Source organism: Aulonocara sp. 'chitande type north' Nkhata Bay, linkage group LG13 (genome assembly GCF_057382095.1).
Source record: "Aulonocara sp. 'chitande type north' Nkhata Bay isolate Kocher_YH1m ecotype deep benthic linkage group LG13, A_spYH_male_GT1.1, whole genome shotgun sequence".
Classification (NCBI taxonomy): domain Eukaryota; kingdom Metazoa; phylum Chordata; class Actinopteri; order Cichliformes; family Cichlidae; genus Aulonocara; species Aulonocara sp. 'chitande type north' Nkhata Bay.
In genome coordinates, this window is record NC_141356.1 from 29,240,046 (window position 1) to 29,266,454 (window position 26,409).

Below are 26,409 nucleotides of genomic sequence, written 5' to 3' on the forward strand. Positions count from 1 at the left end.
TCCTGGAAAGTTTTATGCAAGTATCTAAACAAGCTTCAAGCCCACACATGCAACTAAAACCTCAATGTAAATTAAGTCGCACTGTGGATTATTCATATTGTTGGTGGTGGTTGTTTTGATTGCTTCCCTCTCTGGCCAATAATAAAGATTTACTGTCCTGCATGAACCACATCCAGCCTCCCACTGACTGGTTCGTCTTGCTCTGTCATCCCTACAGACCATGGAGTACTCAGGGGTCCCATCTGTGACATTGATAGTTGGCTGTGGCTTGTCTTGCCTCGCCTTGATCACATTGGCAGTGATCTACGCAGTGCTATGGCGGTAACTGCAACGCTTTAAGTGCATACATTTCAACCAAACAATAATAATAATTCTCAGTTGTTATGTGATGTTTCATAATCTGGTGAAAGTTCTGGTAAAACTTAAAGTCTGGTTAATTCTCTTCCCTTGTTTTTTTTAGATATATCCGCTCTGAGCGATCCATCATCCTGCTCAACTTCTGCTTATCTATAGTCTGCTCAAACATATTGATCCTTGTTGGGCAAACACAGACCCACAATGTGGTAAGTGCAATTTAAGGATTTATTGGGCACAGATTCCAAAGTGTGGAGGTGCATGGGTTAGAAAGATCCAAATGACACCACGCTCACCTACACCAGCTTTAACACAGCTCAGCCTTCTTAATTTTCATTCTGGCATTTCTTTGAGCTCAACAGGTAATAGTTTACCATGCAGAATTATGCAGAGCTGTGCATATTATCATGTAGAATGTAATGAGGTATTGAGGATGAAAAGATATGCTACAAATGCTCCATCATATTCACCTGTTCCCAGTCAGCTGGAGAAGTGTTAGTCAAATTTGCTCATCTTTAAGGCAGAGATTTGAATCAATAATCAGTCCCATTCTTCATCTGCCAACTCTTATCTTCAAAATAGCACCTTTTGAACTCCAGATTTCTTTAAAGAATCTAGTAGTTAGCATTTTGCTGTGTTCAAGTAAATTACTCGTTTTCTTTTAGGTCTCACAGAAGCCTTTTATATTCATTCCAAATGGAAAATAATGTGTGTCTAATGCCTCCTTAAGATGCAGACCTACTCTGCCTTGGCTTAGAACCATACATATTACTCTGGTGAAACTTGAGACAACCCCCAATCTGTTGGCACTGAAACTACAGTGATATTCAGACACAGTTAAAAGTGCAAAGCAATAAAAGAATTAACATAAAAGACTGTCGGGACCTTCTATATATTATAGAGTTCCTTAAAAAGTCAAGATAGGTTGGCAGCAAGTAGTGTAAGAGCAGAAAGGCAGACATTTTGCACACCAGCACACATGGTGCATGGGTCAAACGCAGGAAATTAGGATTCTGTCCTGCTAAGACTGAATGTGGATTTGGCATTGTTGCAGTGACTCAAAAGCATCGCGGAGAGATAGCAAATCATTTTTTTTTCTTCAGATATCAACAAGAGCTGAATTTCTGATCAAGTCACGGCAGGATTCGAAAACCCAGCTGCTGCTGGAGAAGCGCTTCCAGTAAAATGCGTCGTTTCCTTCCTCCTGCTTTGTCACTGGCCAGCGAACAAGTAGCTAATGTAAAAGATTGTTTGGCAAAAAAGTAGTTAGGATTTACAAGCTGCCCACACAGATGCCCTTCTCGGTCATTTGGCAGCACTACAGTGTGACACATTGTCTGATTACAGGCATTTTATTGTGTAACCACTTTCTCGGTATATCTTTACCTTTTGCGAGACACACATGGCTTTTTGTCCCTCATCTCATTATTCCTCAGTGTTTCTCGTATTCGCTTCCATTTTGTTTTTGTTTGTTTGTTTTGTTTTTTCAGCTCATTAATAAGGCACATCTGGATATTCTCATATCGCAGCAGTCAAAGATTTTAGAATCTAAATCACAGACAAAAATCCCTTTAAAATGCTTGTAAAAATGAAAGAAATGTGTCAAAAGAGTTAGGGGGTCTTTTGTCATTAGAAGTATTGCTGGTGCTGTATAACACGAGTACTGACTTGCCACTCTTACCTTCTAGTACTTTAGGACCAGATGGGCCAACTAGTGGTTCTTACTACTCATAAATCAAAATACTGCTTGTTAATTTTCCCGAGTTCATCGAAAATGGAAACATGGACAACAAATGAATAAGGAAACTAATCTAATAAGAATCAACAAGATAAATTATGGACAAAAATGTGCTAGTTGTTAGCATCGTGACGCGAACCCGAGCTGGTTCATTACAAACAGTCTCGTAAAATAACAAAAACAGCATCCGCACATAACAAGTTCATCTGTGTCCCTGCTGGCCCTCGCATCTCTGGCACACTGTAGTAGCCAAGACGCTGAATCCACAAAGCTTCAGGGCATTTTTTAAAGCTGAGCTGATTTGAAGCCCTGTCAGATTTAATCAGGGCTTCAGCCATCTCCTGTCTTGATTGTAAGGACCACCACTTAACATGGAATACTCACTCGGCTCGCCTCTAATAGGATGTCTGTCTATGAAATCTGTAAAGAGATTAGGTGTTTTCCCCCCCCGAAAATCCACTGACATACTGAAGATGTAATTTCAGCATCTGTTAGACTGACTCAACAAGCTACCTTGTCAGACTCACGGGGATCAAAATAAGCAGTGCTGACAGATTTGTTTGGAACGGACCAACACTGTTATTAATACTGAACTTTGAAGCTACACAAATCTGGATCAAGGTTGTTGGTGTAATTGAACCCACAGAATTGTAACCTGGCTTTGAAATTCCTCTTAGTTTCACTGAAATTTTCAGCAGCTTTAAACTTATTGTTTTGTCTGGTTCAGTTTTTATGATCTGTTTTCTCCATTAGTAAACAGGTGTTTTTGTATAAAGCAGAAGCAAGTGGCTGCTGAGCTAAACTATAGATTCTGCTTTCAGTAAGTGACTAGAAAAACCACCCAAAGATTCATTACTTGCAGATTTTGCCTCATTCTTACATTAGCAGATTTAGAATTTTGAGCCAAGCACACTATTATCAAACTGCTGTTGTGGCTTCTGTGCATAAACAAAAAACTAATTAAGTTATTGCCGTCATTGTTTTTGTCTGGTCTTCATGAGCAAGAGAATCAGGAAAAAAATCCAAGGTTAAATTATCTTTACTTCTAAAGCAAGCACACAAAAAGCACAAATGTGCTTATTTACCATGGCCTCGAGAACCAAAACTAGATTTAATTGGGGACCTCAAAACTCAGCTAGCTGAGTACTGTCGTCAAGAGTAGTAAAATGTATTTATTCAAGTGCAGCTGCGCTGTAGATAAAACTTCCCAAACAATGCAATTATTACTAGTGTCCCTTTGCTCTGTATTGAACACTCTGTTGTAACAATATTTGAGAAAATGCTCATCTGTTTGATCAGACACTCTGTAGAAGCCGGTGTTTGAGTGATAGGCCACCAAGAGGAGAAAACAGTCCCTGTGTGGGTTTAATTGCCATGCTGCCTGACACAGCCTCACTTGTTTTTCCTCCATCTCCTGTAAGAAGTGCACATAATTGGCTCCACTGTTTGTGGATTCCGAGTTGCTCATCATCTAATAGAAATCATCTTTTTGCTATGGAGGTGTCCTCTGGGAGCAGGAAGACAGTGAATCACCTTTGCCTGTGTATGCTTTTCCTTTGTCCTCTGTTTCTGTTGATCCTGGTTTATAGAAAGACAAACAAAGACAAGCAGGAGCTGTTGGCTTTGCCTGGGAAGATGCAATTAGAGAGTCTTGGAGCTAGAGAGGCCGTTCCACTAAAATGCTCTTACTATGAAATACATAAGGCAGATGGGGTCAAGGTGTCATAAGTCTTCTGAAATGAGAACCAGTTTATAGCTTTATCTTCATTTTAAACCTCCTGATGTTACAAGTTATCACAAGTGAATTGCTGGCAGTCACTCCCTTTGTGACATTACAGTGTTTATACACTTTGATCTGCGACAGCATTGCAGATGCTTGCCTGGCTTATTTGATGTTTGCTTTGAGAGGGGATTTTTTTCTAAACTCCTACTGCCTGTTCCCACTGTCACAGGCAAGTCAGAGGCATTTCAGCAGAGTTAGGGAGGTTTTCCTTACATATAGATATCGGATAGGTGACAGATTTTGATATGAAATGGCCATTGCATGTCCTCTGAAAGTTTCAGGTGGATTGTAAAGATGGTTGTAATGATGAAGAGCCAGACAGAGATTTTTTGTTTTTTTAATGGTGGTTATAGTCCTTTATTGATGCTGCTTAGCAACAGCAGCAACTTAGTTGGGCTCCACACTGAATTAGTGCTCTGTGATTTAGGGTTAAAGTCAACCCTCCATGAAGTGATTCACTCATCACCCACTGGTCATTAGTAGCCATTTAAGGCTCACAGTCCTTATGTCACCCTGCTTTTGTATATTGCTCACCTTGCAGTGTGCCAGTCAACTTATTCTTCGCACCCATTGATTGTTACTTACCTCAGAGTTGAAGTTACTGTAACTTGGTTCATGGTCACTTTACATCAATAGCAATTATTTCCTTTCATGTCTTCAATTTGCTGAGTTTTATTGCAATCCACATTTGCTTTTTGCCATATTATTGCTTGTCTCTTAATGTGTGTACAGCCCTTTGAGAAATGTTGACACCACTTAAAAGGAATACAGTTAAAGATGGTCATCTACCTTGATGCTTCCTTTAAGGTGTTTATCAAGCATTAGTTAATGTTACCAATGCACTTATGTGAGTCTGCATGCATGAAAGCATTGAATGTTGATGATTCATCTTCAGCATTTGATGATGAAGGCCTCACAAGGCCTCACAAGCCACAATCTCTGATTTGTGGCCCGTCACGCAGCGACAAGTGTCAGGTGTCAGTCTGTAGCTTCATGTGACCGGATTCCTGTGAAAATCACTTGTAGGCTTGTGCTCCTTCACCTGAGACGGAAACATATGTTTAGGGTTCAGGACTGGAAATTGCCACAATGACTGTCCCCTGTTAATACAAAGCCTAAGTCGCCGCTGTTACCAGGCAACATTACATGATCCTGAATACAGATCATAAAAGTCAGTGTGACATCATCAGTGCTGCATAGCAACAGTAACCAGGAGATTCAAAGCCGATGACAGTCGGTAGTCTTTGCCGCTGATCTAAAGGCACTCTGAGGATACTGTTGTGGTTTCTCGGGGGCTGATTTCACGTTGTCAGCACCTCATCATAAACAGCATCGCTGAGAAAGCAGCACTTTGTTTAGAATCTTTCTTTGTGTTGCGTGAACTGACGCCAACACTGACGCTAACAGGAGCGTGACAGTGAGGTCAAGAATGGTGACAGGCACACATTATCACTGTACTTTTACTCTTTCTGTGCAGCAACATGAAGGAAACCATGAAATGAGACCACCCCTCATCCATCCATTCTCTTCCATTTATCCTTATCAGGGTCACAGGGGGCAGAAGCCTAACTCAGCCATCATAGGGCGAGAGGCAGAGTACATTTCAGATAAGTCACCATCACAGGACCAACTCATAGAGGCAGACAACCATTCAAACTCACATTATTCCTCATCCAAATGACCTTAAATTCAACACTGCACTTACTCGGATCCTCAGCAGTGCACGTCAAGTTTGAAGTAGACAGGATAAACAGATAGATCCCTGAGATGTGCAGCATTATTTTGACAGAGTAGTTAAAAATAATGGAATTGGAAGAATGAAGCTTTTTTGCCATTTACTACCATTAAAACATGCATAATATATGCACTTAGTCATCGTTTATTAAACATAATCAAGGGTCCATGCACCAAATATTCGACATACAATAACTGCAACACACAATAGCACATAGTTTCAGCACACTACAGGCTTCATCTCCTTAGGATGAGGTGCACGGAAGTGGGATTTGGTTCATCCTCTTCAATCCAGTTCAAGGTTTCACTTTAACTAAATTGATGTCACACAGAGTAGAAAGTGACTAAATCAACATGCTGCTCATTCCTACATACTTGGCAGGAATCCTCTGATTATGTTGGAGAGAATAACTGGATGTACTGTTTAGAGCCTTGGGAGTGTTATATATTGAGATAAAGTAGGCAGAAGTAGAATTGTTATCGGGATGAGTTCACTTCAGGTTCATGTGAGGCACATCCACAGACCAGGAAGTAGAAGTAGCCATTTTCTGGCTGTAGTGGCAAAGTCAATACATTTTTTTCAGCGTTCCTCTGCGGTTCAACAACTCTTTGCCACTACCACTTTTGTTGTTTGGAGTTTTTTAACGTCCTCCACCCAAGCACCCACTGTGTAACGCACTGGGGCGCTTGCTGCTTGATTCAGAAGGAGGGTGCTTCAGTCAAAATAACCACCAGCCTCCTCCTCCTACAGTGATTCAGTACAGTTGGGAAGATAAAAGCAATGTTATATAGTCCAGTTCAGATTGTTCTACAGCATTTTAAATAATGTTGTAGGTCTCTGCTGCGAAAACACAGTGAGTAATCTATTTCTTCAGGTTTCATTAAAATTTAGAGTTTTAACCTGACAGTGTATGACTTTGAGTATTCTCATAAAACCAGTTAATGAACCTATAAATAATGGAAATAACCAAATATTGAATATTAATTGGACCCTGAAAACAATTTCATCAGCAACAGTAGTGTGAACAAGTAATAACATAATAGAAAGTTATGTATGAATAATATGTCACTGCTCTTTTTTACTTTGTGGCTTTGAAGGTAGAAGTGTCAGAGACCTTTTAGTCAGAGTTTAGGCAGGACACATTAATTCTTCAAATGTCCTGTCCTCATCTTAAACTGTCACTGCTGAACAGGCTTGAAGCATACCCCATCACCACCTACCCTTACCTCAGCGTCTATTAGCTCTGCGATGTTTTAATGTTGGTCCCTTCCTCGGTTCCTCTGTTTCCATGGATACCGACACAGTGTACTCAGCATCTCAGAGCATTTGCCTTTTTAAAGGGCAACGTGAACTCTGGGTTTCAGCCTCATTTCTGTATAGCTGCCTTCCTTCAACCGATGCCATCGTAATATCCTCATAGTGTGGCTTCCTCTCTCTTCAAATGCACAGCTTTCATTTTGGAGGACTAATGAGGCTGGACGGCACAGGCATCCAAGTGAACCATGAAGCATAGTGGTTGCATATGACCCGTTTCCAGGAAACAAGGCAGGCTCTATTTTCAGCACCTTGGACAGCACATGAGCAACAGCAACGCTAGAATTAGCTTTGGGTGCAAGTCTACAAGCTGTCTAGCTACTGTATGGTTTCCCATTTCCCTTTTGTCTCCTTCACAAAATCAGGATGTGAAATTGCTGGAGGTTTTTTTGGTCACATAGTCCATCCAGTAATGATCACTGCCAGTAACAATCACAGTGCATGCTAACATGTGGATATAGGTTACTAAATTTTAAAAAATCCATATTGAAAGGTCAGAATTTGTCAAAAGTGGGCAGACTCCCACATACATGCCTTTTCTTAATCTCAGTTTATCAAAGATTTATAGCGCAGCATGTTTGTGATTTCTAAAACGGCACCTGTAATTACCACACGAGCAGGTGGCAATGCGTCATGGGAGTGTGATGTGTTATGATTGTTGTGGGTTTCTTTCTTCTTTCTTTTTTTTCCCTGTTGCTTCGATACTACCGTCTGCAGCATTAGCCACAAGTGTATTGAATCCACCTAAACCTCACAAAAACAAAATAGTTTTCCTTCACCATTTATAGTAACATAAATACTATACGTGTTTACGGATTTTGAAGCTTTTAAAGTTGCAGTTGGATTGCTTTGTTTCCAGTTAGACTCTGTGGAAAAAGCAAAAGTTTCCAGAAATGATTGTCACACTTGCAGGTAAATTTAGGCTGACATTTTTGCACTTAATGAAATGTGTAAATGAACACACTGCTGATTATTTAACAGTTGGAACCTGCCAAAACTGACTAATATTCTACTTCGGTGCTTTGGATTATTTTGCTACATTAGCAAAGCATTATTTTACCAGCAGCTCTTCTTTGCAACCAGTAATGAAATTCCTTTAACTTCCTTAATCCACAGTGACTGCTGAATTAAAAAAATATCCAAAAGCATTTAAGTATCTAAGAAAATGACAAATACATACTGCACCTGAATGCATCCTACATGAATTTTCCACTTGAATGCACATTTATGTAATTAATATCCCTCGTGGGTGTAGTTTAACAGAATTTCCCACTTCCCGGGAATAAGGTAATGCAGGATTATTGTCTCGCATAAACCCCGTGAGCACTACAGGGGATAGATGGATTTAGTGCGCCTTTCACAGTGGGGATGAAAAAGTGTATGGGAGATCTCACAGCATGGTGTATACTCCCCCGGACGAGATGATGCACTTCAATCTTTTGTGTCTTTGTACAGTATTACTCAGTTTACCAAATCTTCACAGTGCAAACAATCTGAGCAAAAAGAAAAAAAGCTTAATCTCTTCTCGCTCACAAATGTCAGCATGTAATGACAAGATTCTCAAGGATACTTCTTCATTTCTAATCCTCTTCTAAACGATCCCATTTGGAGCGTGGGACAAAGATGGACAAACTAATGAAGATGAAAAGTGGCATCAATCCAATGTGCTGCCTCCGACACATGCGTTCTCTAACGTTTAAGCAGTGTTGTGGGTTTGTTGCCCCTTCTGTCTGTGTAAAACAGTTGACCTTGGTTCACATGGCTCCAGGTTGGATCGTCTGCATACTAATGAGGTTTAGTGTGGAGGAATGCTACGCTGTGTTTTTTTGTGTTGGCTAGACTGGCTTTGATCTAAACTACTATCGCTGACTCTGTTGGTGCAAGGCAGACTTTCCCTGAGCTGCACAGGATACTAATGGATGGTCTGTGTTGTTCGTATGGCCGGAATGATTCAAGGAAATGAGGGATTATCAATAGAATTGATGCATCTCCGTAGGAAGCCTGTTGCTTCAAAGGAATCTATATTTATTAGCTGTTAGTAAACTGCATTTCTTTTAAATATGAAGCTCTGCCTCTGTCTGACATGTTTTGTTCTCCATCCAATAGAGCGTCTGCATCATGACAACAGCCTTCCTGCACTTCTTCTTCCTGGCGTCGTTCTGCTGGGTCCTAACAGAGGCCTGGCAGTCCTACATGGCAGTGACAGGAAAGGTTCGGACCAGGCTCATCCGTAAGCGCTTTCTGTGTCTGGGTTGGGGTAAGTAAAGCAGCATGTTTCTCTAAACCTCTCCATTATCTCCCATCATCCCAGCAGCTGCCATTTTCTCACAATATCTCTGGCCGCGGTGTCTTTCCAAGTAACTGCACCGTCTTTTCCTATTCATCCTCTCCGTAGGGCTGCTAGATCCTCATCCTGTCAGGCGCTTTTGTTGTGATGCTTTTTCCAGTCAAGCTCTCTAAGGGCTGGGTAAATGGACCAGTCATGAGCAGTGTGGGGGGGAAGGACAGACTGGTGCGGCTCTTCAATTGCAGGTTACAATGACCTTATGTCTGATAAAGAGGGTCTGAGCCAGGCATTCACACTGCAGCAGAATACATTTCATCTGAAACCCTCTGATGTACAGTTTAGAAGAAGGAAATGTTTGCAGAGGCAAAATGCACTGAATGCAACTAGTACAGCATATGTATCATCTTTCTTTACCGATTTTAATCATAAGCACCATACAAATATCAATAAATACACGCGGCATCAAAACCTACAAGATTTCCCTTCATTTGATAACTGCCAGTATCAATCCCTGTCCAAACAGCCTTTTCTTACAAAAATCTCTCCTAAAAAAAAAAAAAATCAATTTGATTATGAAAGAGCCCACACTCATTCTTCTTGTTACCTAGCAACAAACAAGGCTCTCTTAGTCATTGCAGTGCCATGGCTTGCAAAAAAAATGGACAAAGCCTGTTCTGCAATCACACAGATTTCTAAAAAAGTACTAATATACATTTTGACAAATAAATGAGATTGTGTCGTCCCACAGTGATGTTGCATTGCAGTACAGATTACTCTATTCGTTTACTCATGCCACAACAAGAACATAATTCTTTAATCCTCTACAGATTACGACCTTATTCAAACAAAACACTGATCTAAAAGAGACAAGCAGCACAGAGTGCCTGTGGTCTCTTAATTCACCTGTTTGAAGCGCAGTGTCTCCACCAGATTGTTGCCTGCGCTGTGATTTACGACATGCTTGCGAACACCCAGCACTCTATACCTCTCCGGCACTGCAGAGAAGCACTGGATGGCAACGGGGTCTTCGGCTCGTGCCTCCAGGAAACTGATTACATCAATAGCACCTGCTTGCGCTGCTTGGAGAGGGATAGTGTTAATATTCCAAGTACATAGTAGCAAGAACCGAATCAATTACACCAATCTATAATGAGGAGACGTACAGCCAAATCCCTTCTTGTAAAAGGTGTGGAAGGTGGAGACGTGTTGTACAGTACAGTGATGAAATTTCTGGACATGATGCACTGCTGCCCTTTTGTCGAAGCCGCGTACAGTCTGTTCTTTTCTGCCACTTAAAGAAATAAATTGAATTGCCCATACTTGATCATATACTCTCAGATGTCTGTATAGTCTCATACTGTGGCTTCTAATGAAATCAATCGGGTTGCACTTTCCTTAATGACTGGAAGGCACAGTTGACTTCTTCTCCCTTGAAGTGGGTTTATGCTCTCAGCTCTAACAAGCTACTAGAACTGCTCAAATAACTATTGATTGTTTTCTCCTTTGAAGGATTACCAGCTTTAGTTGTTGCGGTTTCGATGGGATTTACCAAAACAAAGGGCTATGGGACACCCTTATAGTAAGTTTTTTTTCCTCTCTTTCTAACTGTGTTTAGTATTCAGTGGGCACATCGTAGGTTCGTCTGTAAAATCTAAGGGTAATGATTGCACGCGTCTGCAGTGGCTTAGTTATCCTAAATAGTATCATAAACAAAGTCCCAAGAAGCCAATCAAATTTCAAAATAGCACAGCAAGACCCCAATTCTATGTGAGTTGTATCCCTGCTGGATACCAAATGCATAAACACTGCTTAAAATCTCTTTAGAATCTTATTACCCCGTGAAACTTTGGATATGGAGTTACAACATATGGCACTTCTCCCCTGACAATTGTGGAAAACACAACTGTATGCTGGTGTGCACCATTAACTTGGATGTTAATGCCTTAGTGGGAGTTAACTGTGTTTTTTCCTCTGCTTTTCCTGCAGCTGTTGGCTGTCTTTGGAGGGCGGGCTCCTGTACGCCTTTGTTGGACCTGCAGCTGCTGTTGTTCTGGTATGTCTCAGCCACCACTGTCTGTTTTTTGTTTTGTTGGGGTTGGGTTTTTTTGCTTTTCTGTATAATGTAATGTAAAGGAAATGTACATTAAAGGAAAAACTGCCAGCACTAGCAGCAACAAATTCTTCAATAAACATGACTTTGCAGTGCTTGTGAATTGTTCTGGTTGCACTCAAAGACCAGCACTCACACGAGCCACGCGATTCTAGCGGTGGTATGGTGTGAATATGGTACAACTGTGCTGTGCTGAAACCCAACACAAAAAATGATGCTTTGAAAATGTTTGACTTGAGGAACCAACTGTGGTTTCAAAGTCAAAGTAATGAGCGTCCCATCAGGCAATGTGCTCGAGTAACCCCCTTTCATTTACCATAATGGCCCTCCATGAAGCTGTGAGGTTATTAAGTATTTATGCATTAGATTTGTCCAAAATCTAATATACTGGGGTATTTTAATCATTTTGTATTTACATAGCTGTACAGAGAAAATTACACAAAGAATGTGATTATGCAAATCACTAAGTCTGTGTCAGAGGGACGGACGACTCGGAATGTGTAATAATATTGTTCACTGTCAAATTCCTGTTCTCTGCTGGGATTTGAAATGAAGCGATTTCAGATATATGTATTTTTTAAGTGACTAAACCTCTTGTTTGAGCGCAAAGACTCGGAAGTCTCGCCGCTCCGTGGTTATTATTTGCAGCGAATCTCAGAGGAACACAAGCTAATCTCTGCAAAAAAACAAAACAAAACAAAAAAGCAGAAACAACCATCTGCAGTGAGAATGCACGCCACACCGTGCTGCTGTTATCACTATATCGATAGTCAGATGTCTCACAGTAACAGAGCTTGTTGGATAAAAACTTCCCCGAATGTATTTGCATAAATACTTAATGAGTTCTTCTCACAGTTATGGGGGATTTTAAATAGACTACAGTGCACTGTTTTAAACAATGGTCCAGCCAGCGAGTGTAAAGCTCCCTCACTTCTCTGCTAATAATAGGAGAAGGTGCCTTTGAGGAGACGAGTGCTTCTTGTCAGGCAGATCCTTTCTTAAGGCTGTTGTGCCGGGGCTGAGTGTGCGGGGCATGTCTCTTCCATTGGCTGAAATGTCACAGAGAAGAGCAAATAATAGAAGCTACAGGTCAAAGTTAATGCAGATGGAAAATGACACTAACCATTGGCTACTTAAGGAGAATGTCATGCTGGGAAATTAAAAACATTGCTCTTAGAATCCTCTCGTTGTGGATGATTTATTGAAAACAAATATTCCTGTTCTCCTTTCTCGTGACAGGTCAACATGGTGATTGGCATTTTGGTGTTTAACAAACTAGTGTCCAGAGATGGTATACTGGACAAGAAGCTGAAGCACCGAGCAGGGTATGACAGCACATCCTTGTTAGTACCTGCTTTTTCTTTTCTTCTCTTAAAATCATGCAAAAATATACATACAGTGTGCTTTGAGTTGTTGTACATATGGAGATTTAGACCTCCTTTTTTCTGCCATTGAAAGGAAATTACAGGCATAAACATAAAGAGGTCAGATCTCTCTCGGGAGCGACATGGTTTCGTATTTCTTTGGCAGAATCAGTCCAAGATGAAAAAACCACACACACACGCCCACACATTGGCTGCTTCTGTTGTAGATAATATGACGGTGGGAGATTTTAAAGTGGAGTTAGTGGCTCTCAGCGTTGTTTGTCATGATGTTGTCTCTATGTCCCACAGACAGATGAGTGAGCCGCATACAGGATTAACTCTCAAGTGTGCCAAATGTGGCGTTGTATCAACAACTGCTTTATCAGCAACTACAGCTAGCAATGCAATGTAAGTGCCTGTCAGTGTCTGTGAATCAATAAGGCGGTGCTGCGGGGAGTCTCTGTATGTACAGCATGTCCACCTCTGCAGTTCTGATCATCTCGCTGCCCACTGCAATGCAAATTTACGTTTCAGTGTTGAAACGGTTGAGATTTGAGATTTTAGTCAGCACTGTAGACTGTATATATCACCACCAGTTTGCCTGCCTTTATTTCTTCTACACGGTGCTCCTTCTTTTCTCTCAGGGCGTCCTTGTGGAGTTCCTGTGTCGTGCTGCCTCTGCTGGCTTTGACCTGGATGTCTGCGGTACTTGCCATAACGGACAAGCGCTCCATCCTCTTTCAGATCCTCTTTGCTGTCTTTGACTCGCTGCAGGGTTTTGTCATTGTGATGGTGCACTGTATCCTACGGAGAGAGGTAGAGGATGATTTCATTTCCTCCCCCTCTTCACCTGTGATCTCTTTTAACTGCCTGTATGTCAGCAGATTATGCTCCTGCAAATGCTATTAACTATTAATTGCTTTCGAATCCTAAACTCACTAACAGCCTAAAGCAACAGTTCTTTCCCTGTAGGATTTTGCATATTTAAAAAGAAATGTTTAAAGGATATCACAGACATAATAAGCTGTATTGTTAACATATTCCCTAACACTTATTCCCTCTTGTGCATAGGTCCAGGATGCTTTTAGATGTCGGCTCAGAAACTGCCAAGATCCAATCAGCGGTGATGCAACAGGAACTTTCCCTAATGGGCATGCTCAGATAATGGTAGGCACAGTTACCCCGCTGTTATCTGCAGCTGTTAGATCCTCTGTAATTTGAGCAATGTTCCCTGGTTATTTATAATACATGGGCACACCCCTTTGTTCTCTACTAACCTTAATTTGTCTTTTATTACTATCCTATTTTTTTTTAGGTTTCTATGACCTCTACACCGTGAGGCATTGTTTTCTATAGGTTAATAATTTTGCATGGTGTGCTTTTATAAAGCTCAGATTATATGCGGTGAAGACACTTGGCCCCTTGATAAATGGTATTAGTTTCCTTTGGTCTTCTTAGCCCCTGAGCTCAGTCTTTTATTTCTATTTGATTGAACTTACTGGCCATATTTGCCGTCCATCCCTCTCATTTCCTCTCACTGGGTAATAGAGGACTGTTCCCTCTATGACCTTTGACTGGGACGCCAGTCTCTTCATCTAGCATGACGATGCCACCGGCACATTGAAGCAATGATCTGCCATTAGTATTGTAATACCATCCAGAGTGAAACAGTTTTCACAATAGCAGAATGGTGTCAGGCCCTCTCGTTCAATGCGATCATTAGCAGCAAGCACAAAATGCTCCCCAGCTGCTGCAGCCAATTTTTTTTTTTCAGCCACACACATTTTGCTGAAATATTATTGGGATTCTTTTCATGTATCATAACAATAGAATAGCATTGATCTCACTTTTGTAGCTGGTTTCTTTTTTAAAATATGCTTTTTATTTTTAGAAATATTGAACATTTCACTGTCCTTCACTTACAGACGGACTTTGAGAAGGATGTGGACATCGCCTGCCGATCAGGTAAAGAACACACACTCTCTGATTAACTAGATTCCTCTTGGCTTGCATGTTGAAAAAAACAAAAAAACAAAGAGGTTAGACAGTAAAAAATAGCTCAGGTTATATAACAACCAACAATCCCCACAGGAGTTTTTTCACAGTTACAAAAACACTTACTTTAATCTGAGAACAAAACAGTATAAAGAGAGCTGTTGGAGTTTTCACTGTAATTTCCAGCGTCACTGTAATAGATAACTGCAGTAAATTGAAATAGCGGCAGCTTTCCTCATCTTTCGGCAGTTCCATTTGCAATTATGTCTTTTCATTAACGTCGTGATACCATCTAAGGATAGGTACGTAGGTCCTTCGTGTCTAATTGTGGGAGGATTTTCTTTCTAAGTTATCTCACTGGGGAGATACAATGTTTTCTGATTCCTCTGTCGCGCTCTTTTGTATTTTTGGGCCACAGTAGTTTTATGATTTAATAAAACTGAGGAGAATAAAAGAGACTGTGCAAGTTATCTCGCGTTAGCTGGTTGTTTACAAGCTTGGGTTATTGTCAGCAGCAGAAGTAATATTCTGCAGCGTCACACTACAGAACACAGGGTAAACTTAGATCAAAGGACTTCTTCAGAGCGAATACCACACTGTTTTCCCCATGTCCACACTGAGCATTAAATTAGCCTCGAACAGAGAGGGGAGTATTGCGCTTGTTTGCTATTCTTGTAATGTCCTTGCAGGCCTTTTGTGAGCAGATAATATAATTCCTAGGCAAAGATTAAAATACACACAGGGGAGGATTCAGTGTTTCCTTTAACCAGAGGGTATTTTGGAATAGATATCTGCTCCTTGGTAGAATATTTTTCACAGGACAAGTTCACCAGCAATTACTAAGTTTGGATTAGGATGTGAAATGCTGTACTCTGAATGGCGGAGGGAGTTTCAGGGATGGATGAAACTATATGAGCCCATTTACAGTAATATCCTCGAGAGACAGCAGTGTCTGCTGTTGTGTCCCTTTGTATTTGGGCGTGATGTCACACTCGGTGCATATTCACAGTTATTTATCCCGTACTTTATTCCCTCTGTACTGCATATTCCGCCGAGAGTTCTTTCGCATTGATTTGAATCCCCTTGTTCTTTCAGTCACATGCTGAAAAATATAAAACAGAGTCTGACACCCATTACTGAGAAATTCCAACTAATCCTTGTATCACCCTGCCCCGCAGCACTCCACAAAGACATGGGCTCTTGTCGCGCCGCCACCATAACAGGCACCCTCTCCCGCATTTCCCTCAATGATGAGGAGGACGAGAAGGCCCCCGAGGGCCTCAACTACTCCACACTGCCTGGCAACATCATCTCCAAAGTGATTATCCAGCAGCCTTCCGCTCTGCACATGCCGATGGGAATGGGCGAGCTGAAAGAGCAGTGCATGGTGGACACCACCGCCGACATTCGCCGCACCGTTTACCTTTGCACCGACGACGCCCTGCGCCAGAGCGACCAAGACATGGGCGTCCACGACAAGGAGGGCCATCCCATGCAGAGTCAGATGATGGAGACAGACTACATAGTCATGCCCCGTGCCTCCGCAGCCGTGTCGGGGTCGGGTAACGTGCCCACCCTCCTGAAAGACGACACCAAGATGAACATCACTATGGATACACTGCCACACGAGAGGCTAATGCATTACAAGATGAGCCCTGACTTCAATATCAACCCGTCAGGCATGGACCACATGAATGTGAACCTGGAGCAGCAGTATCCGAGCGCTCCAGAGCAGATGCAAAACCTGCCCTTTGAACCTCGCACGGCTGTTAAGAACTTCCTCGCTGAAATGGAGGAATCCACGGGGCTTTCTAGGAGTGAGACAGGGTCAACAATATCTATGAGCTCTCTGGAGGTACATATGCTCATGTGGATGAAGCACAGAAGATTCAGTTGCACTTTAACACTTTTATGTTAAAATACTCCAAACATCTGTATTGGGGCCCATGGCTGCTTCATAATACTTTCCGATTTTCTGTTTACAGAGAAGAAAGTCACGTTACTCCGATCTGGACTTTGAGGTATGTAAAACCATAATGTTTCCTTCCTTGGTACATGCATCTAGCTTTTTATGCAGAGAAAGGCCATTTTTGCAGTTGTGTTTGTCATTTGATTTACTAGTTCTTGTTGTGCCTCTTAAGCTTATTGGAGTTACACAGCCTTGACTCAGTGAGATTTATTGGCACGCTGTGTAGTTAAGGTAAAAGCAAGGCTGTCAACTGACAAACAGGGCAACAGTTCTCATCTACATTTTGTCCTCCTCCATCTCCTACATCCATTAGCTATATGTTGATTTCCAAAATGTATGCTTTTAAAGTCATTTGCACATTTCACATCTGATTTTTACCACTGGTTTCAGCAGTGATTTTATTGGCTTGCAAACACATAGTCAAACCCCCTTTGGCAGGTTATAGCATTTCCTTTGCAATGTTAAATCAGGCTTTGCTGCATATATATTGTAAACTCTGTCAAAATCAAGGAAACATGGCATCTAGTTTGGCTTGGGGTGTGTTTTCTTTTAGCTTGGGCTTAAATGGAAAATTAGTGCCAAGGTTTGATTACGAGGGTTTCCCTGACACCAACAAAACTAAGAGTGTAGGTTATTCAGCGTTTCAGTGTCCTCTAACCCTAACTTTAATTACAGTGCTGTTTCCTTTATTTTGGCAGTCACTTGTGTATATGCAGTGACAGGTAGATTTGTTTCAAACCTGGCCTATAAGTAAACTACCATGACACTAACAAATTGAGCAGAGCTGGAGGGGGTGGGGAGGAAGATGCATTTCCATTATTGGCTGTCAATACCAAAAGAAAAACCCTTGCTATTGCAGAAAGTCATGCACACCAGGAAAAGACACATGGAGCTGTTCCAGGAACTGAATCAGAAATTTCAAACCCTGGACCGATTTCGAGACATACCAAATATGGGCAGCATGGTGAGTAACAGGAAACCAGGGGGGTGGCGGTCAGCCAGTGAAACAGAGCAACATCCAAATACTCTATTTAGATACCCGGTGCAGGACACATAGTGTGTGATTGTGCAAATGAGTGGTTATGTAGCTAAAGTACATGCAGAAGTGAACCGTCCAGTAAAGCAGCGGGCCTGCCAGCAGCTGGCGAAGGCCGAGTGACGGGGGCCGACCCTTAAAAGCATTGAAGCATTTTTTTCCACGAGGCCAGGGGAAAAAGGACCTTTGGTTTTCTTGTCGCAGTAGAGTGCATCCATTCCAATGCAAGGCCATGAATGCACTTTTATTTACATGCACATTTATCTACTTAGCAACACCATCATTTTTTCCATAAATGCATGGCAGATTATTTAATCTATCAGCATCGTATACAACTTTGACCTTAATGCCGTTGCACTCCTCTGGCGGCTGTGTGTGTGTGGGGGGGGGAAACGTTCCTTTATCACGCTCGGTCCAGAAGTCAGGCTGCTTCTATGAATTAGTCCTGACCTCGCTGCAAATCAAAAGTCTTACCATCTGTCTTCGCACCTGACTACAGCTGCAGACTGTGAGGATATAAGGCTTCACGCGTCTGCCTCACGCAAGCAGCATTTAATGTTTATACTGAAAGCACAAATTGGGTTGGTGACCAAACACATCTGATAAAAGGATATGTCAGTACCTTTGGTCGCATATAATCCCTTTTCAATCAGCCCTACAGTACAATGTAATTCAAGGCCTGTTGCTTAGTTACCAATACAGGATCTTTTGTATAGAAAACTACAGCACATTCTCACTCCCCCATTTTTTCTTTTTCTCTCTCTTTTTCTTTCTTTTTTTTTTTTTTTTACCTAAATGAATCTACTGCAGAGCTGGCTGCAGACATTAGTATCCATTTTATATTCCCTGACTGGGAGCAGCTTCTCTCCTTTATTTGCAATAGCATCTTTGGGACTCTCAGTAAGAGCACATTCAGATGAATGGCTCACATATGGAGCCCATATAATAAAGCAGTTTTAGAACTTTGGGAAAACACAGTTCTGCTATGACTCCATGATAATAGCGTAAGCATGTTCACCTTTAATACACTACCATTATCTTTTGTTATTTGATGCTTTCCACAGCATTAATCCATTATTTTCAATTAGAAGTGGGTTCATATATGAGTTCAGATAATGCCCTTTTGAGTGAACTGACTTTCAACTATGTAAAAGACAGAAAATGGTTTAGCTGCAGAGGATATCATGCCACTAACATCACACCCCACCGGCCATGTTCACAGGACAAGGCAATGCCAAACAAGAACCCATGGGAGAGCTACAATCCAGCCTGTGAGTACCAGAACTACGCCACTATGAATGTACTAGAATCTGACACCAAGGACTCACTGGAGATGACGCCTGCAGAGTGGGAAAAGTGTGTCAACTTACCCTTAGATGTCCAGGAGGGAGACTTCCAAACAGAGGTCTAGAGGGCGGAGAAGGTGAAATGCAAACTAGGAAATGAGGAGAAAAGGGGATGTAATTTGCACTGAACAAAGCAACAGACTTTTCTAACAGCCTTGGCATACATATCTGGATAATACGAGTGTGGCAGGGACATTATGTGCCAATACAATATAAGGACTGGTGAGAGAGAAAAAAAGAAGAAAAAAAAGGGATAAAAACATCAGTGTTACTTTTTGTATTCTCACTAGTGTACTTAGTGTGGGGCAGCCTGGTGTACAATATTTACCATCATGTGTTTCGAATTATCTTTTGAGGAATTGGCGAAAAGACAGCAGATTAAAAAAAAAAGGTAAACCTCACAAAGCAAAGACATGCCATGTGGTCCCAGCTTCATCGGGTCTAGTTTTGATTTCCTAAAACTAGACCCGGGAGCACAATGTATATATTTATGCAGGTTTTTAAAAAGTTTATAACAGTCTGTTTGGCCATTACTACACTTTTTACTTTATAATATAAAACATGGGAGGCAAAGAGGATTTTTTCTGTCATATTAAAATGAATGTTTGTCAAGCTACATTCTTCATTGCTTTAAATGCAATAAAGATAATACTCACTTTTATATAAATAATATATTTCACAACTTTATTACTGCAGAATCTGCTTGAAGGATCCCAGCAAGCTCTCTCATCTGCAGCTCTGTATAAAATATTTAAAAACAAAATGTTGTATGGTGTAAATAAACTTTTGTCTACATATGTTTTACTTGTGCCAATTTATTTTAATGAGAAAAAAAATGCCAACCTGATCAAAAAGTTATAGCGAAAAATGTTAACATTTGAAAAGGAATGTAAATAAAAGAGGAAATATGTTCGTACTGCTTCAGAGGTTGTGTCAAGTTTATGGCGTTGGGTGGCTGTGACATGCTTGGTTAAGAGATTAAGATTCGTGCTATAAATTGCTTTTGTTCAATATCCAATTTACTCCCGGCTTGATGTGAACTGTCAAAAAAAGTGCCTCGTGTAACACTGCTGTGGAAGGTTTGACATGGAAAGTTTCCTGCCTCGGCTCATAAACTCATATGAAATTTCTGCATTTGGATAGGAAACATTTAAAGCCTTAATATGGCTCTGTGCCTCCAGAAGGTTCGGCTAATAACGTCTGTTTTCTCAGACAGACAGGCCCAGACAGAGCACTAATGGGGAGAGGCTGTGAGGGCTCAGGGAAAATCTTGTTTGCTCTGTCTGGTGGTGAGTGCCGTACAGCTGAATGAATGGCGTGAGAGCTCCAGTATGTGCCCACCCCCGAACCCAGTCGCCACCTCATCCCCTCCCGGGAAACAGGAGTCCAGCAAAGAGGAGGAGGAGGAGGAAGTGTCAGTGAAGAGCAAGGACCGGAGGCGAAAAAGGGGGGTCCGTCCATTAAACACGAAGACTCGTCTGCGGTTTGATGTCGTCCCAACATAAATTAAGATGATTAAGAGCAGAGCTTGGTCTAGACGTTAATATCTAAATTTACAGTGCATTTCAATTTAGACTACCAGACATAATTAGGTTAATTATATACAGTACTCCAGCCTGTTGCCGGTGCTGTAAGAGTTTTTTTATTCCCTATTAATGAAGCAGCATCCATTACAGTGCTTTTAAACATATTGCCATCTCCCCCTTGCCTGTGCAGGAGGCCCTATTTTTCACACAACGCCCTAAATGCATATACAATAAGTGCATAGCTTGTGGGTTCAAGTATTGAGAGTTCATCACAAAACAGTTTTACAGCCAGAGTGCATTTGTAACCAATATAAAAAAGGCACACTAGATTGTACCATGTTGTTTTATTTAAAGGCCATTTCTGGACTGAATACAGTACTGTACAAAAGTTTTAAACTGCCCCTTATTTCTTTAGATCCAAGGAGCCAGGCTTTCTTGTCATTTTTTAAAGTGGTTTTGAGTGATAGTTCTCCAGGCTTTCTGAAGGTCTTTTTTTCATTCTTTTGTTTTTTTGTGAAGCCACTTAACACTGACCTATGAATCATTCAAGCATATAAAAGCATATTCAAGGGGTGAACCAGTGTTGTGTCTACATAACAGACAATTTAGCAAATCTTCAGACACTTTGTTACTAACTGTCACAAAAAGACATCAATTATTCCAGTTTTTAGCTGACTATGAAACATGGCAACAAAGTGAATCCAAAGAGCTATTAAAGCAAAACCTGGTAAATCTCGGCATGGTGTGTAGTGTGTCCTTAACAAAATTTGAGGAAACTGTATAGAACAAAAGTAGCAGGCCTAAAATCTACAGCAGATGAACAATATCTCAAAGTCAGCCAAAAAGAAAAAAACCAAAATAAAAACCAGAAAAGACCTGACACTGGACCTGAGAGATGCTTCTGGCCCGTTAGTTGATTCAGCTAGTCTTCACTGAAGCCTCATTAGAAATGCTTTTACTGGAATGGTGCATAATCCTTAAGTAATTCTTACCACTCCATGATACTGATGATGGATGATGGAGTGATGAATCCAAATTTGAAATTTTTGGTTCAAATCATCATCAGCATGTACAGACAAGGTCAGGCAAGAGGTACAAATGGTAAATGGCCTGTATTTATATAGCGCTTTACTAGTCCCTAAGGACCCCAAAGCGCTTTACATATCCAGTCATCCACCCATTCACGCATACATTCACACAACCATATCTACAGCCATCTGTAAAACATGGAGGCTAATGGATGAAATTATACACAGAAAAGTACAGTCAGATTTTGATCCACCATGCAAAAACATCTGGAAACACCTTTGTTTGTCAGCATATCAATGATCACAAACACAATGCTGGATAGAAAACACACACAATGGAAAACTATCAGTCATGGATTGGCCTCCCCAGAACTTGGACCTCAACATTACTGAAGCAGAGTGGGATCATTTTCACAGAAAATGCAAACTTCTAAAGAAGAGAGCACATTTGAATGTCTTTTAAGAAGGCTGGAGAACTATTCTTGAAGACTACTTAAAGAAATGACAAGAATACTTGCTTTAGAGAGTTCAGGCTGTCATGCAAATATTGACTTTGACTTTTATGCTTGTTAGAATTGTACTGACTCTGTTATTGCCTTATATACTGTATTTCCATGTATGTTTTAACTTCCAGAGTTAATGAGGTGTTCTAAAGATGGCAAGTTTGTGTTTGTGTTGGTCCTCTTTTTATTTATTTTTAATAGTACTACTGGGTGAATAATCTCAGTGTCAAGAATCGTCAAAGAGGAGTTTTAAAATAACAAAAATACAGCAGCTTTAATGCAAATCACTTAGAGATTTCCCCGATTAACAATATTACCATCTGTATTGAAATATCAAATTTTCAAAAACAAACCCCTCTATTTGTATATGCAGTCCCCAATTTTAACAAGAGGACCATCACATGCTGCCTGTGCGTCACACAAAGCATTTTGTGTTTAAACACTAATACAAGAACAGCTTCTAATGTCATTTAATGAGAAATTACTTCATTCTCTGTGAAGCGTTGCTTTGGCAGAGATTCTTTTTGGCTCAGTTAATGAAAGTAATATGGGTAAGAACGTGATGATGACTTCTAATATTTCACACTTGGACAGTCATTTTGTGAGAATCCTGCAGGGTATTTTGATTTTTTTTTTTTTATACACGAGCTTCACATTGATTCCTGCTCACACTCCGTGTCTCTGGAAGTGGAAAGTGATGTTATTTAGTTGTTTTTAAATCAAGCTGATATATGTTGACCTGCTGGATGTTCTTAGTTCGATAGTGAGTGGCAGGTCCCACAGGCCCGTGAGAGCACTGAGGTTAACCTGCTTTGGGGCTACAAACACTGAATCAACATAATTACATTGATCCTGTGTCACTTTGCTCTCTGGAGGCATCGCTGAGGGGAAAGGCAAACTGCTCGTCTATCAAGGGCCTTTCAGAGGAGTTAGAGCCCAGAGGAAAGACTTGGGGCCACACAAAAAAAAAGGAAAAAAAGTGAAAAATACATCCAGGCAAAAGTTATGAAGGACAAAATCAAAATGAAAAATGGTGCAATGTTTGGACAGTTGTGATATACAGGTCTGTGTGTTGTTTACTTTTCAATGAGCCAATACAGTGATTTGAAAAAAAGGAACTCTACACCCCATGGAAATCATTGGTTATTCTTGAAATATATAAATATTGCATAACTGAACAGAAACACTAACATTTTGCCCACCACACTTTACAGAGGATTTCAGGTTATTCTTCTAAAATGTTAAATGATACTGTGGCCACACTGATTTGTCAATCCACAATCCATATTCCAAAAGTTCTGCTCTTTGCCTGTTTGTGTCAAACAAGTGGTCTTGTATGTCTTCCATTTTCTGATGATTGCTCCCACAGTTGATTTTTTCACACCAAGCTGCTTGCCTATTGTAGATTCACTCTTCCCAGTCTGGTGCAGGTCTACAATACTTTTCCTGGTGTCCTTCGAAAGCTCTTTGGTCTTGGCCATGGCGGAGTTTGGAGTCTGACTGTTTGAGGCTGTGGACAGGTGTCTTTTATACAGATGATGAGTTCAAACAGGTGCCATTCATACAGGTAACGAGTGGGGGACAGAAAAGCTTCTTACAGAAGACGTTACAGGTCTGTGAGAGCCAGAGATTTTCCTTGTTTGAGGTGACCAAATACTTATTTTCCACCCTGATTTACGAATAAATTCTTTACAAATCCTACCATGTGGATTCATGGATTTTTTTTTCACATTCTGTCTCTCACAGTTGAAGTGTACCTCTGGTGCAAATTACTGACCTCTGTCATCATTTTAAATGGGGGAACTTGCACAATCGGTGGCTGACTAAATACTTTTTTGCCCCACTGTATACAGTGCTGTCTTGAGTCATCTCTCATTTCTTTATATTTTGCCAGGAAATAGAGGTGCAGCAATTATGGAAACAATTGCAAATATAACTGGAAATATAGTATATAAGGCAAAAACAGAGTACAATTCTAACAGGTTTGAAATGCAATATTTGTATGACCAACTTTATTCTTCTGCCCAGTGTGAACTCTCTTAGGCAATGACAGTCTTCAGGAATAGTTCTGTGGCTCCACGTTCCAGGCTCTAGGGAGGCCAGTCTATGACTTATATATGACTTGTTTTTTTCTATCAAGGAATGCATTTACTGCAAACTACTGTGTGTTTGGGATGACCATCATGCTGAAAAATGAAGCTGTTGCCAATCAGGTGCTTTCATAATGGAATTTCATGATGGATCAAAATGTGATGGTACATTTTCCAGAGTTTATTATTCCATCAAATGCAACTCTGAGCCACATCAATCTCTCCAGCATGTTTTTACAGATGGCTGTACACACTCATTGTTGTACCTCTCTCCTGACTGTACATATTGATGTCTGAAAATGATCGGTATCAAGAACTACATGAGTGAAAAAGCAGCTAATGTCCAAAGAAACTTTGAAAGACTTTGAACAACTCAGAAAGCTCGGAGAACTACAGCTCGAGATCACTTGAAAAAAAAAAGGAAGTCTGGGTCCTTGGAAGCAAAATATGAAGACTTTTGTGCTGAAAACTTTAAACAACAGTTGCACTGGAAGTAAAGAAAAAAGTTTTGAAAGCTTGTAAAAAAAGAAAACTCTGGAACATTCTTGGGCAGGTACTTGCCATGCACTGTGTAATGCTCTAAGGTCTGTTGTTGTGTGGAGCAGTAAGAGCGATGATGGGTACAGAGGCCCATGACAATAGCTGCAGTGTTTTCTAATTCCTCCTGGTACCTGCAGTTCTCCACAAAATCATATTTGCCTTTTGTGAAAAAAGACCCAAACAGTGGCCAGCTTGTTTGGGTTACCTTTGTGTTTTTTGTTTGAATATTCCGGGTTTGGAAGCAAATATAATAATTTATGCAAGCAAGGATGTAATGAATCGAAAAATTAAGATTTTGTATCTGTCCGACTCTAAAATAAGATTTGATTGCTTCTTTTTGCCATTTTTCTGACAAGTTTAAATATTGGTTTAAATTACAGAATGAGTCCACATTTAACACATGCAAATTATTAAGACAGGGAAATCAAATGGAGATTATAGCAATATATGAACACATACACATATTGTAGACAAAACCAAACATGATCAAATGCATTTGACATGTATGACCTTCAGGTATATTTAATACTGTAGCTCCATGTCAAGATAGTTTTATTTTCCTGCATGAATTCCTTCATTTTTTCATTAAAGTGTTTTCCCAAAGAAAGTTGTGAGTGGAGCTTTGGAAGATGTGCAGCAAAGAAAGAAAAGAAGATGAGACAAGACTGGCTTTTGAATACGAGGGATAACAAGAAAAGTTGCGCTCTAAACAGCGACAGATCCTCTGATCTGACATGTTGATCACACGATCCTTTCTGCTAGGGTCCTCGGGCTCGTGTTTTTGGCTCAAGGCTTAGTTAGTCTATTAGTGAAATGTGGGGGTGGCATATCGTATAATGGCTTAACTCAAAGCAGGTTTGCACAATAGTTATGACAAGGTATGCATACCTCAAACTCTAATTGGATATGCACACAAAATTCCATGCAAATCCATCTGACGCAGTTTTATCCTAATCCAGTGGCGAATGTATTTAAGTGCCACTCTAATTTGATACACGTCTTTATTATGCTAAAACGTTTAATATTGCTGTGGTGGCAATGCAGAATGCACTTTCATGTTTACAGAATTCCTGATTGTTATAAACTTCAGAGTTCCTGCTTGTGTCGGACCACACTCTGATAATTGTCCCAGCATTAGTCAGCAAATACAATAATGTGCTGCACAGTTTTTAATGCTTCAATCCTTTTATATTAAAGACGGACTTTACACTATGAAAGACGTCATAAAATCCACATTGCATGTTTTTTGTAGACATAACATGAGGTATACGGTGATGCAAAGAACTACACTGCATACATATAGTCAGAGTCGAGCACTGGGCTGTGGAAAGGAGTTGGAAAGAATTGGATCTGACTTATCCTGAAACTTTGAGTGAGTGCTATATGTACTGAGATGTATTTTTTTGTTGTTCATCACCCTATTTGGTTGGTTGTTTCTATTTTGGGAGACCTGAAAGGGCAGGCCAGCAGAGCTTTTTCGGCGCACAATGACCCGAGCATCTTGTTTGGTGTCTTCTGACAGCCCGGCTGCTTGTTGCCTCTGATTCGTGTCGACATGTTGCAGAAAATACATTTTTGGTAGATGAGGTTTTCAGGTTTATCAAACTCCATTATTCACACACTAACCTAGAATTACCAGTGGTGACATTTTGTCTCTCTGGCAAGGAAATTATATCCCCAAATGTCCTGGC

At 40.7% G+C, this 26,409-nt stretch overlaps 1 protein-coding gene across 7 annotated transcripts in view; it reads left to right on the top strand.

Annotated features, from left to right (window-relative positions):
- adgrb3 (adhesion G protein-coupled receptor B3) overlaps positions 1-20,569 on the top strand; it is a 122,071-nt gene extending 101,502 nt beyond the window's left edge. For 3 of the 7 annotated variants that reach the window (XM_086259759.1, XM_086259760.1, XM_086259764.1), the window contains 14 exons: positions 218-321; positions 461-563; positions 9,031-9,181; positions 10,721-10,790; positions 11,198-11,264; positions 12,561-12,664; positions 12,995-13,093; positions 13,330-13,501; positions 13,757-13,852; positions 14,611-14,650; positions 15,859-16,535; positions 16,666-16,701; positions 17,509-17,613; positions 18,908-20,565. In XM_086259759.1, coding sequence (XP_086115885.1) covers positions 218-321; positions 461-563; positions 9,031-9,181; positions 10,721-10,790; positions 11,198-11,264; positions 12,561-12,664; positions 12,995-13,093; positions 13,330-13,501; positions 13,757-13,852; positions 14,611-14,650; positions 15,859-16,535; positions 16,666-16,701; positions 17,509-17,613; positions 18,908-19,096 — 2,013 coding nt within the window. In that variant the 3' untranslated portion in view covers positions 19,097-20,565. Of the gene's footprint in view, positions 1-217; positions 322-460; positions 564-9,030; positions 9,182-10,720; positions 10,791-11,197; positions 11,265-12,560; positions 12,665-12,994; positions 13,094-13,329; positions 13,502-13,756; positions 13,853-14,610; positions 14,651-15,858; positions 16,536-16,665; positions 16,702-17,508; positions 17,614-18,907 lie in introns of all 7 variants that reach the window. The other 4 variants (XM_086259761.1, XM_086259766.1, XM_086259762.1 and 1 more) reach the window with 4 other exon arrangements.
- The last annotated feature ends 5,840 nt before the right edge of the window (positions 20,570-26,409 follow it).